Here is a 12,692-nt window from a genome sequence, read left to right on the forward strand (position 1 = left end):
ATAAAGTAGAGTGTTACGTAATAAAAGAGAATATGACGTAAAGCTTAAAGCAGAAAATTTGTTTTCCAACTTCGTGCTTTACCGAGTTGTTCATTTTCTTTACAAGAATTTAGTTGAACTTTTGAAAGCTAGTTAAGTTAAGATTGTTAAAAGTAATATTTAGTTTATAAACAGTTACAAGGTATTTAAAGTTGTTTATTACAACATAAAACATACGACAATATGTAAGGTAAGTTGTTGTTTAGTTTTTACAATCATTTATATTTTGATATTTTTTAAATGGATTTTTAAAATTTTAGCACCGTTTTGCTAAAACTGTCTAAACACGACCAATCTAGCATACCCAGTTTATGTAAAATTTAGTATAAGCGCACAATAACAATATTTAGCAAGTCTTATGTACTTGAATACAATTTAACCTGTAAATATGTTTTTACCGGGTATATTTAAAATTACAGCCAATACTCAGATGGTTAAAAGTTCGCAAGACGAACCTCTTTAGGATGTTAGGAAAATGTTTTACAAAATTGTGAAAATAAAGCATTACGTTTTCTACGACGCTGCTTGTTATTGTTATAGGGTTACCAGAAAATCTTAAAAATAATTAAAGCATGATTTTTTCGTTGTTTCGTTACTACATCATGTTCGTAAATTTCATAAAAGTTTCAGATGTAGTTTATAAAATGATTGCATAAAACGAGGTTAAGAAAATTGGTAACGTTATTAACAAAATTGTTTTTTCTGGATTTTTAACTACATATTCACTGCATTTCAATGCAACACACAATTTTAATCACTGTGTTAAGCCTAAATATCGATTTGCAAATTTGTTAAAACGTCCACAAATTAAGTTTTTTAAGCTGACTGTTGGGTTTTCTTTAAAAAGAAACGACTGTGTGATTGTAGTATTCTTCCTCTGTGTTTGTTACAATGAACCATTTGTCTTGTTCTATAATGTATTTGTGGATCGACTTGACTGCTTGTTTGTCGTTGTCTAACCTATAATAAATTATGAAGTAATTAGTTTTTGTTCAAATTATGTAAAATTTAAAACATCTTACCCTCCAACGATGTAGATCTTGTTTTGAATCAAACAACCCGAAAAGACATGTCTCTCTGTAATCATGTCTGTAAGGTTGGTCCATACGTCACCGATGACGTCATATTTTTCAGTAGATTTTAAGGACTTTCCGCTATCGTAACCACCTTTGAATACATAATGTCTTACTTTAGTTTACCGTTTAGCTAAATAAACTGGTAAACAGACTGGGGCACTTTAAAATACTTGTTAATAGTTTAAGGCTTACGTTACCAAATGGATTTTATTAGTGCCAGGCATAATATTAATTCATTGCCTTTTTATTGTTACGTACCCATGACGTAAATTGCGTCATTGGTTGCTATAGCAACAAACCAACTGCGTGCAGTTTGTAGAGCAGCAGTAAATCCCCATTCGCTTTCCTTTGGATTGTATTTCTCGACTGTATTGGTTACTTCATTGGCATCACACCCACCGATTGCATATAAAAACCCTGATCAAACAAAATAAATTGATGTTGTTTACATAAAACATAGAATTATTAGATTGGGTTAGGAAGCAATATCCCAAATTGTTTAAGTAATAAAGGCTTTAAGAAATTTGCCTTTTAAATTAACCAGTTCATGTCCATATCTTTCCTGACTCATTTCTTTAATGTTGTTCCAAACGTTCATGGCTGGCGAGTAATATTCTCCACTTGATTCCGTTTTTGTTGAAAATCCTCCCACCAAATAAATAACATCTACATACCAAGTATACATAGGTATACATAAAATATATATTTAGTGATTTACAAACTTAGCTTAAACCAAGAAATTTGTCTTATTACAAATTTTACCTTTTTATTAAAACGCAACTAACCTTCTAAAACAGCTGCTCCCTTACTATGTCCAGCTGTATTCATTGAATTAACCTGCTCCCAAGTTGGGGGATTTTCCGTTATGTTTATTCTATAAACTGTAGCAAGTGGCTTTTTATCCTTGTCAGCTTGACCACCGATGACGTAAACAAAATCGTTTAAAGTAACACATCTGTGAGCTATCCTACCTTCTGGAAGTTCCTAAAAATTTGTGAAATATTTTGTGAAAATAAAATGTTTCTCACTAACTGTTTATTTTATTGCATTATTCTTTTACTTATTTTTCCCAAGTGACCAAGATAAATATTTGTAAATTAAATTACCAAACAAAACAGAATATCTACCTGTAGTGGAGTAAACTTGTTGATAAATATGCTGTATTCAGTAACTTGATTGTAACGATCATTTCCACCGATGATAAGCAAGTTTTCTGTTCGTTAATACAGCAGCAAAACGTGTTTGTTAAACATATGATATAGTATTTTAAATGTTATTTATAAAGTATACACAACTTTTATTATACCTTTAAGGGACAACACTTTGATTGCTTGACAAACATCTTTTATGTATTTGTGATTTTTCAGGACGAAATCCTAAATTTAATTTATGTTAATTAATCGTTTAAAAACTAAATTACCGAATCCCTAAAATACAAACCTCTTGTGCAACAACATTAATTAGAAACTGTAAAGAAAGTTCACTTAGTTTTAAATCCACTTTCTCCAGAATTTCAAGAAGGCGATCTTTACGTTCTTCGAATTTAAACTTGATCCATTTAACAACAGCTTTGTACAAAGTTGCTTTCATAGTCTGTACAAGAAAATTAACATATATTTAGTTATTGGAAAAATTGTAATATGTAAAATTATTCACGTTTTTGCAAGCAGAGTACAGAAAACAAAAGTTTTCTTCTGTAAGCTCCTGGTACTCATCACGTGACAAAATTATACTAAAGTTTTCACGCATAAACGACTTGACGGAATCACTTAGTTTATCGCTATGGTAACGATCAGCTAATAGGCAAAGATTAAAGCAGTTCTGGCAAGTAATTGCTTTTTGCAAATACGAGATACATTCATCTTTTAAATCTGTAAATAATTTACAATTTGTGTAAAAAACATATATATAAAACAGTTCAACACTTGCTTGTGATTTTTTTATGCAATCATTGACAACGTTCACCTTCTATTTGCAAATATTCAGCAGCATCGAGCAATTGGCAAACATTGGTGACGTTTATTTTAACTTCTCCGTTGTAAATATAATCAATAACTGATCTCATGGATGTTGCGTCAATTCTTTCAACTTCCACCGAACCTGAATATCTTTCTCTCATCTAAAAATACTAAAATTTGCCTGTACTGCTGTTACAGGCAAATTTGTAAATTAAACTTACCAAAAAGTCAAATGCTTTCTCAAAGTAGAAACTGTTGCAAGCCAAAACCATTTTGTTGGCTGGGATTAATACACCCCCACACGTGATAGTGACGTCATTATAGTCTTCTCGTTTTCTTTTATTAATGTACTAAGTTTAGACCCTTTTTGTAATTAATGGTGTTTGTGTGCTTATCTTACCTGGCTGCATAAGCATTAAGATCAGGTTTGATTTTTCTTACATACTTGTTTTCACCAATATTGGTCGTTCCTTCGATAGAAATAACGTTGTCCATAATATTTCTGCCAATAAATACCAAACTTACTAAAATTTGTATTCAAAGCCTTATAGTAGTAATATGATAGTAAGAAATGCTCAAGTGAAAAGTGGTATGGGAAGTAACGTTTGAATAGCTTTATGCGGGAAGTTGAAAGGTTAATAAAGTTACTAGAGTTTCTTGGAAACACTATATTTTTGGTTACTTCCTACAGAATTAATTTTAAAATTAAAAGTCGATTTAAATGTTATAGTTAGATAACTCTAAAAAATTTAAATCTTTAGATTAAATTATTTTAAATATCAGCTATTTCATTGTTTAAAACCTAGATTATAAGGGATTTTAGCCTACAAGACATGGCAAGTGTTTATATTTCAATTGTTAATTTATTGTAAAAATAGTTTTTGATGGTCTTATATTGTATTTTAATAATAAATAACGTTTTGTTTTAGGTATTAGAAGTTAACAAATTCGTTGAATTGGCAGCAAAATAGTTTTTAAACAAAGCACAAAAATTCAACAGAACTTTCTGTTCAAGATTATTGCGGAAATTAAAGAAATGTCAAGTATCACAAGAACCCAATTGTCTTTTTCTATGTCGTATTTGTGTATCGATTTGACAGCCTGTGCTTTGTAAAAATTATTAATAATTTTAGCCTCTTACTATAGAAACACATTTTTTCAAATAAGTGACTTTATTGAAAATTAATTAATAAATATATAACACAACTTCAAAATTTTTTACATCTTACCCTTTAACGCAGTAGATTTTGTTTTAAATCAAACAACCTGAACATGCATGGGTTTCTGTAATCATGTCTGTAAGGTTGGTCAATACGTCACCGACTTGGTACAAGTAAAATAAGGGTATTAAAATATTACAGTGTTAAAAAAAATCCCACACTCGAAAAACACTAATAGATTAAATGGTTACAAATACAATTAAACTTAAAAATTAAAAAATAATAAAAACCACAATTTTACTCGGACAGAAATGTATGAGAATCAGGCTATAAATACATTTTAAAAAGAAACGACTGTGTGGTTGTAGTATTCTTCTTCTGTGTTTGTAACAATGACCCAATTGTCTTCTTCTATGTCGTATTTGTGAATCGATTTAATTGCCAGATTGCCTAGCCTATGATGAAAATAACTTTTTGGAAATTTTATGATTAATTTTATGAAGATTATTGAGAATAATCGCCTTATACTATAAATACACATTTAAAAAAATCACTTTATTAAAAATTAGTCAATATTACAATAACTTTTTGTTAAAATCTATAGTAATTTACCCTCCAACGATGTAGATCTTGTTTTGAATCAAACAACCCGAAAAACCACTTCTCTCTGTAATCATGTCTGTAAGGTTGGTCCATACGTCACCGATGACGTCATATTTTTCAGGTAATTTTAATTTGTTTTTGCCATCGTGGCCTCCTTTGATTAAAAATATGATATTATAATTAATAAGCTGTTTTCTCTAAAAAAATAATTTTACGTACCCATGACGTAAATCGCGTCATCGGTTGCCGTAGCAACAAACCACTTGCGTGAAGTTTGTAGGGAGGCGGTGAATCCCCATTCGTTTTTCTTTGGATTGTATTTCTCGACTGTGTTGGTTACTCCATTGCTATCATACCCACCGATCGCATATAAATAACCTGAATAGAATAAATATTAAATCAGCAACTTTACGTTTTCTAGTCATACTTCTACATAATTTTGTATTCTTTTAATTAATAAAATTGTACTTTGTGCCATATAATATAAAAGCTTCAAAAAACAATAATTTGTACCTTTTAGTTCAACTAGTTCGTGACCAAATCTTTGACTTTTCATGTCAGTTATTTTGTTCCAAATATTCAGTGTTTCCAAATAATATTCTCCAGATGACAAATGATTTGGGTCCAAATATCCCCCAGTTACAAAAATTAATCCTGTTTAAACAAAATTTATTTTATGATCTATTAAAATTTGAAATGTGTTTAAATTTTAATATTACCTTCTAAAACAGCTGCTCCTGCGACATTTCTGACTGAGTTCATTGATTTAACTTGCTCCCAAGTAGAGGGATTTCCCTTCATGTTCATTTTATAAACTGTAGCAAGTGAGGTTTTACCATCGTCAGCTTGACCACCAATGACGTAAACAAAATCGTTTAACGTCACGCATCGGTGAAGGGCTTTGCCTTGTGGAATTTCCTAACAAATAAAATATCGACTTTAAACGAAAATAAAATAAAATTTGTTTTACTAGATAATTTATTTTATTACAAATTATTTATTTACTTTTACTAATATATTTTTATTTACCTGTAGTTGGGTAAACTTGTTGGAAGGAATGTTGTATTGAGTAACTTTGTTACGATGTCCATTTCCACCGATGATAAGTAAGTTTTCTGTTGATTAAATAAAATTAGTTTTTTAAAAAATTGTAACTTATCTGCATTTTCAGGAGAAACAACCTTTTCCTTTTGTCGACAAAGCTTTTATCGCTTCAGTTACAGCTTTAATGTAAATTTTGTTTTCCCAAACAAATTCCTAAATTTAAATCAAATTACGTTTTATATAATTAAACTGATTATTTGTTATTCCTTTAAACAAACCTCTTGTAAAACAACATTGTTAAGAAACTGCAAAGAAAGTTCACTTAGTTTTAAATCCACTTTTTCCAAAACTTCAAGGAAGCGATCTTTACGTTCGTCGAATTTAAACTTGATCCATTCAACAACAGCTTTGTACAAAGTCATTTTGCTCTGTTATAATTAAAAAGTTTTTAGTTTAAGTTAAAAAAAATGATATAGTACATAGGTAACTAACGTTTGTACAAACTGAGTACAAGGAACAAAATTCTTCTTCTGTTAACTTTTTATATTCATCACGTGACAAAATTGTATCAAAGTTGTCACGCATGAATGCTTTGACGTCATCACGAAGATTATTGCTATGGTAACGATCAGCCAATAAGCGAAGACTGAAGCAGTTTTGGCAAGTAATTGTATTTTGCAAATAAGTAATGCATTCTTTCTTTAGATCTGTAAATAATTTACATGTAAATAAATCATATTTGTTTACAACAGTTTAACACTTGCTTGTGACTAAAAATATTGACAACGTTCACCTTCTATTTGCAAATATTCAGCAGCATCGAGCAATTGGCAAACATTGGTAACGTTTATTTTAACTTCTCCGTTGTAAATATAATCAATAACTGATCTCATGGATGTTGCGTCAATTCTTTCAACTTCCACCGAACCTGAATATCTTTCTTTCATCTAAAAACAATTGTTTTTGCTATTTAACTCTAGTATTGTTTAAAGACTCGGCATTGTCTTGTTGTTGTTCTTTATGTAACGTAACTGAATTGCAAAACATGGATACTCTTTTTTTAATTTTAAATAAAGAGCTTCAAGTAACATGTAATTACAAGTTACATGTAATTATTTAGTCCAAAACATTTACATATATTATTTTAAATGTAATGATTAGAGTGGAATTAAATTAAGGCATATTAGTTTAATTACTTCAATAAACTTACTGGAACGTCAAAAGCTGCTTCAAAGTAGAGACTGTTGCAAGCCAAAACCATTTTGTTTGCTGGGATTGATACACCCCCACACGTAATAGTGACGTCATTAAAGTTTTCTCGTTTTCTGATAATTATAAAGTAAAGACCAATTATAACATTAGGCTATTTAAGTAAACGGTTAACTTACCTGGCTGCATAAGCATTTAGATCAGGTTTGGTTTTTCTTACATACTTGATTTCACCAATATCGGTCGTTCCTTCGATTGAAATAATGTTGTCCATAGTTTTAACTGTAACTACTCAAACTAAACTTTAACTTGTATTTAAAATCCTATATAAGTAATATAATGGTAAAATACGCTTTACTTGTTGACTGTGGTGTTATGGCTGAATAACTTAAATGTGAGAGAACAGTATCGCTTGGTAAAACAAACATTACCTTGTTTGCTTTGTATGACGTAAGTTATAAAAAATTCTTTGTTCACCGTTATTTAATACTATTTATATTGTGTATACTTTTCTCCTAAGCAAAACGCTTTATTCAATGACAACTTGAATTTGGTTGTTTTTTTAGAATAGAATACATGACTTAATATACACCATGTCGGTATTAAATAAAAAAAATCATCTGTGAAATTCGATTTAATAGAGAACTGTTTGCTATGCTATTTTTAGTGAAACTATCTTTGTAAAGATTTTGCTTTTATTTCATCTGATTACGTGTTTCAAAAAAAAATTGCACTTTGTTTAAAATATTGTTTTAGTTAAGTAGACACAAAATTATAATTGCCTTGTATAAAACGAGTATTTAAAACAAATATTTATTGTTAAAAACCAGAAAATCAAGTTGCAAATGTTTGTTAAAACGTTTGTTTGCATTTGATGCCAGTAGTAACAAATCTTTTTGTTAATTTTTATTTCTGTTAATATCGTATTTACTTTTAGCCAAAGCAAAATGGTTTATTTAACAGCTTAAACTTGTAATTTTTAATATAAAAATATAAAAACTTAATTATATATTCAATACACATAATATTATTTAACTTTAGTTTAATATGTACATTATTAAGCGTTTAAACAAATCATAGCAGGATTTAAACTTGTTTATAGCAAAATTACGCAAAAATAAGAATAGATCTCAGCCCCTGAAATTTTTAAAACATTTTAATATATAAAATAAACTTTTTTTTAATATAAAATATTTGTAAAAAAAAAATAATAAAAATAAAGTTTTTCCCCAAGAGAAAAAGGAGAAAGGCTTTTTTGTACCTTGCTGATTGCGTAGTAGCAGTGTAACCGGTTAAGTTAGATAGACTGTTCAGACAAGTTGGTGAATATATTGCTGAGTAAATTGAAATATTAAAATGCATTTAAAAGCTGTTATTTTAGTTGGAGGCCCTGAAAAAGGTAATTTCTTAAAATTAATTTTATAAAATGTTGTGATTGGTTAAAAGTAGCCTATAAAATTATATAACTATGTTAAATATTTTAGTTATTTACTAATTGTCAATTTAGTTTGTTTTAAAAATCTATTTAAACTTACACAATCTATTTTAACATAAGAAAATATATATTTATTAAACACAGAATAATAAACAAAGGTTTAAATAAATTGTAATACAGAAATTCTACAAATCACAACAAAAATATGAAAAAATCAATGTTTCATAATTTTTAAGTTTGCGTTAGAAAGGAAACTTTAACTTGTTCATTTTGTTTTTTAACTTGTCGAAATAACATTACAAAATTTTATTTGGAGATAGCTTTGTTCAATTTAAATCTAACTGGTATATAACCCAATACGTTTTTAATATTTTTTGTTAGTATTTTAAATTACAACCTGGCAAGTTATTTAAGCTGTAAAACTAAAAACTTGGTATCTATAACCCCAGGCTATAATACGTTTAAGTTTTAGAACGTATTGTACGTTTTAAAGAAAAACGTTTGTATATACAAAAATGTTTATTAGATTATCTTGTAAAATCAAAATCTACAATTAGTTTAAGTACACTACATTTGAATAAGTTTTAATATAATATACATGTTTAAAATATCAAATTGGTTGGTATTTTTATTAAGTAAAACATACGTTTAAAGCTTTTTTTATGTTTACTTTTCTGCGGATTAATTTTTTTAATAATGTTTAAAATTTTGTTTTAAGGAACTCGATTTCGACCTTTAAGCTTGGATGTCCCAAAACCTTTGTTTCCAATTGCAGGGTTTCCCCTGGTTCATCATCACATCGAAGCATGCTGCAAGGTTTGTAGAAAAAATAAGATATCCAAGTTGTAGTACTGTCCAAATAAAAATAATGTTAGCTTTGTTTGTATTTAATAAAAATCATTAAGCAGGTTTATGCTTAAATTGGGTCAATAAAATGTTAAAGCGTAGGGTTTGGTAATAAAAGATGGAAAGGGGAAAAAGGGAATAAATTGATGAGGATATATCATTTTATCCAGAGTTATATATATATAATTTATTAATATGTTGACTAATTCCTTATTTTTTTTCTAAATCAAAAATTTTTTCAAAATTGTTAAAGGTCAAAGAAGTTTCAGAGATTCTCCTGATTGGATTTTTTCAACCCGATGACGCCATCAAGCGGTTTATTCGACGAGAAAGACAAACTTTTGGAAAACCAATCAGGTAAAAACTGCGATGCTTATTCATTCTAGATCTTACAAAGCATATTAAAACCCCAAACTTGCGTTATATACCTTTATTTACACAACGTTAAACAAGATCTAACGTTTGAAGTAAGCTTGGTGTGATAAAGGCAGATCCTAATATTTATTGTTACTGGCTGAATGGTTTGTTGTTAGTTGTTTATTAAATTGTTTTCGCAATAAGCAGTTTACTTAGGGATGTTTAAAAAGCGGGCAAAACCTCAATATATTACGGGCATACTTAAATATAATACAAAGATGGCAGGTCGTAAAGATCAAACTTATAATTCCTTAGGTTGGCAAAAGATACTTCAAACGAAAGTTATAAACTCAAGTAGATGTTTGTCTTAATAGGCACACTTTGTGCCACAAAATTTAAATTAAATCTTTCATTCAAATTCTTTCGTTTAAAGACCTCATTAATTGAATCAAAACCTTTTATATTTTAAGTTACCTACAAGAGTATACGATGTTGGGTACAGCCGGTTGCATTTATCATTTTCGTGACGTCATAACGAACGGACATCCAGATGCCTTCTTTTTAATGTTTAGTGACGTTTTTTGTGAGTTTCCGTTCCAAGAAATGATCAAGTTCAAAGAGAAGTTTATGCCCTATGTAATGCTGACAACAATGGTAAGATTGTAACGTCATTTTAAATTTTTGATGATTATGCAAAAAATTTAACACATGGTGTTAAAATGAATAGGTTTTATTTTAGCCTGAGAATTAAACTTTTAAAATAAAAAGCATTGCTGTAATTAACATTTTTATAAGTGTCAATGGAAAATAAATAATTATTAATTAAATTATAATTTTAGTTTACAAATTCCTTAAAAATATTAAAAATTTCAACATTTAGTAAAAGACATGCCAAATAATGTTCGTTAACAAACTCAATTTTATTTTTAATTTGTAATTTTCAAGGTGCCTAACACTCAAACAGTTAACTATGGTTGTGCTGGTGTAAACCCAAATACTAAAGAAGTTGTGCATTACATCGAGAAACCTGAATCGTTCGTTAGTGAATACATCAATGCTGGGATGTACTTGCTAGATTGTGATATTTTCAACGAAATTGGGGATCTCTTCAAGAAGAGACATACACTAAGTGTCTCCAGCTCGTACAGTGATGTATTTGCCACGTAAGCATCTCAATTTTTCTTTCAATAGTATGATTTATTGGGTGTGGCATCGGTTTTAAACAACAGTTTAATTGTTTTATAGTCAGACGTGCTCGAAGAACGATTATGACGCAAGAAAGGGTCTTGGAATGATTATTCTCGAACGAGATCTCTTACCCTACCTTGCTGGAAAAGGGAAATTATTTTCCTACTCTTTAGATTCGTTTTGGATGAGCATAAAATCGGCCGGATCGGCATTATATGCAAACCGAGCCATTCTAGAAATTTATAATTCGAGTCATCCTGACAGATTAAGTGACATGAATTGTTGCCAGGGCAACGTTTATATTCATCCGACCGCGGAAGTTGATCCAACATGCTTAGTTCGTTTAAATGTTTTAAAGTGGTTGCTAAAATACTGTTTTAATTTTAGTTGATTTCTTAAAATAATTTTTTGGTAGTTTGTTGTTTAGTTTCGTCTTAATCTTAAACATAAAACTATTTAAAGTTAATTAATAATTAGGTTTGAACAAAAAAAATAACATTTTGAACTTATGTTATTTTAGCTTGGGCCTCACGTGACTATTGGAGCAGGAGTTGTGATAGGAAAAGGTGCAAGAGTCAAGAACTCAATGATTCTAGATGGCGCTGTTTTACAGGTAAAATACTAATTTATTCAGTGAAGTTATTTCATAAATCTTGGATTGGCTTATTTAAATGTTTAGGAAATTATTTGCAAAATTAATACTTAATTGTTAATTTTAAAATATATTACATCTAGGACCATTGCTGTATACTAAACAGTATCATAGGTTGGCACTCGGTCGTGGGTGAGTGGACACGAGTGGAGGGGACCCCAACTGAGTTAAACCCAGATGCCCCACATGCTACAACTGACAACTTTTATTTATTCGACGATCAGGGAAGACTGAGACCTTCGATAACTATACTAGGTATGTTTAGGGCTTAAATAAAGGCCGCTTTTATCTCTTGCAGAAAGCCTAATGCACTCTTAATGTCTGGGTATTTTTTAAGTATTGGGTTAGTTTTGGATCCTAATTATGTATTTTGTCTGTTATACCTATTTAAAAAGTTTGTATGCAGAGGGGCTACTTGTACTGCTTTTTAACTATAAGTTACTCTTAACATTTCTACTTTGCACTTGCTAGTTTACCTTATTAATTGCCTAGTTATATACTTGTATATATACCCGATATAACCTAAGATTTTTACAATATGAAAGCAGTTATAAAATCTTAAAGATAAACTTGGAACAGTATTTCTCTAAATTAACATCTATTTGTAACAGGGCGTGACGTAACAGTACCGAGCGAAATCGTCATCAGAAACTCGATCGTGATGCCAAACAAAGATATCAGCCGGGGTTTCAAGAATCAAATTTTGCTCTAAAATGTCTTAATATGACGTCACTGTTATGGTCACGTGATCAACTAGTCTTGCAATCATAATTTTAATGTATATAATGTTTAGTTTTAAAACTCGTTTATTATAATTATTAATTTGTGTAAAGTATAGCTAAAAATTATATATACATTTATTACATTGCCTTAAACATACTTTAAACTTTATTATACATGTAGTAAAGCTCCTTTATATAAATTATATTGTTTACGCTAATTTATATGTAAGTTTGAGGTTGAATTTTGTTTAATATTTACTTGGAAAGTGCCTTATATCTATTAAAATATTAAGTTTAGTTGCAAAAAATATTTATTAGTAAACTGTGATAAATATTTATTATTACAAATAAACAAAATTGTAAATAAAGTTATTTTGTAAAATTTGAGGACAAACAATATCTA

At 29.2% G+C, this 12,692-nt stretch overlaps 3 protein-coding genes across 6 annotated transcripts; 1 reads left to right on the plus strand and 2 right to left on the minus strand.

Moving 5' to 3' along the window:
* Positions 1 to 365: 365 nt before the first annotated feature.
* On the minus strand, positions 366 to 7,444 carry LOC145743633 (kelch-like protein 12). 4 transcript variants are annotated; one of them, XR_014281032.1, is made up of 13 exons: positions 7,269 to 7,444; positions 7,091 to 7,205; positions 6,674 to 6,827; positions 6,373 to 6,587; positions 6,159 to 6,308; positions 6,018 to 6,093; positions 5,866 to 5,951; positions 5,556 to 5,754; positions 5,350 to 5,490; positions 5,056 to 5,214; positions 4,846 to 4,990; positions 4,303 to 4,688; positions 4,034 to 4,174 (listed from the first exon to the last, which is right to left on the minus strand). XR_014281032.1 is itself a non-coding variant. In XM_082561640.1 (12 exons), exons 1-12 carry the CDS (start codon positions 7,361 to 7,363, stop codon positions 879 to 881), a joined length of 1,656 nt encoding a protein of 551 aa, XP_082417766.1. In that variant the 5' UTR covers positions 7,364 to 7,444; the 3' UTR covers positions 366 to 878. The 4 variants fall into 4 exon arrangements, 2 of the variants coding, with proteins under 2 accessions (XP_082417766.1, XP_082417765.1); XR_014281033.1 differs by having other exon boundaries at positions 4,105 to 4,179; XM_082561640.1 differs by lacking the exons at positions 4,034 to 4,174; positions 4,303 to 4,688 and adding an exon at positions 366 to 999.
* On the minus strand, positions 1,058 to 3,358 carry LOC145744018 (kelch-like protein 6). The gene is made up of 9 exons (XM_082562109.1): positions 3,081 to 3,358; positions 2,772 to 2,986; positions 2,556 to 2,708; positions 2,422 to 2,491; positions 2,243 to 2,328; positions 1,901 to 2,099; positions 1,644 to 1,781; positions 1,374 to 1,532; positions 1,058 to 1,206 (listed from the first exon to the last, which is right to left on the minus strand). The coding sequence occupies exons 1-9, from the start codon at positions 3,232 to 3,234 to the stop codon at positions 1,058 to 1,060; spliced, it is 1,323 nt and encodes a 440-aa protein (XP_082418235.1). The 5' UTR covers positions 3,235 to 3,358.
* Positions 7,445 to 8,350: 906 nt separating the features above from the next.
* On the plus strand, positions 8,351 to 12,574 carry LOC145743638 (mannose-1-phosphate guanyltransferase alpha-A-like). Its single transcript, XM_082561649.1, has 9 exons — positions 8,351 to 8,488; positions 9,243 to 9,340; positions 9,624 to 9,727; positions 10,198 to 10,381; positions 10,673 to 10,890; positions 10,973 to 11,252; positions 11,436 to 11,528; positions 11,651 to 11,822; positions 12,179 to 12,574. The coding sequence occupies exons 1-9, from the start codon at positions 8,446 to 8,448 to the stop codon at positions 12,277 to 12,279; spliced, it is 1,293 nt and encodes a 430-aa protein (XP_082417775.1). The 5' UTR covers positions 8,351 to 8,445; the 3' UTR covers positions 12,280 to 12,574.
* The last annotated feature ends 118 nt before the right edge of the window (positions 12,575 to 12,692 follow it).

The sequence above is a fragment of the Corella eumyota genome, chromosome 2, assembly GCF_963082875.1.
Source record: "Corella eumyota chromosome 2, kaCorEumy4.1, whole genome shotgun sequence".
In the NCBI taxonomy this organism is placed as follows: Eukaryota; Metazoa; Chordata; class Ascidiacea; order Phlebobranchia; family Corellidae; genus Corella; species Corella eumyota.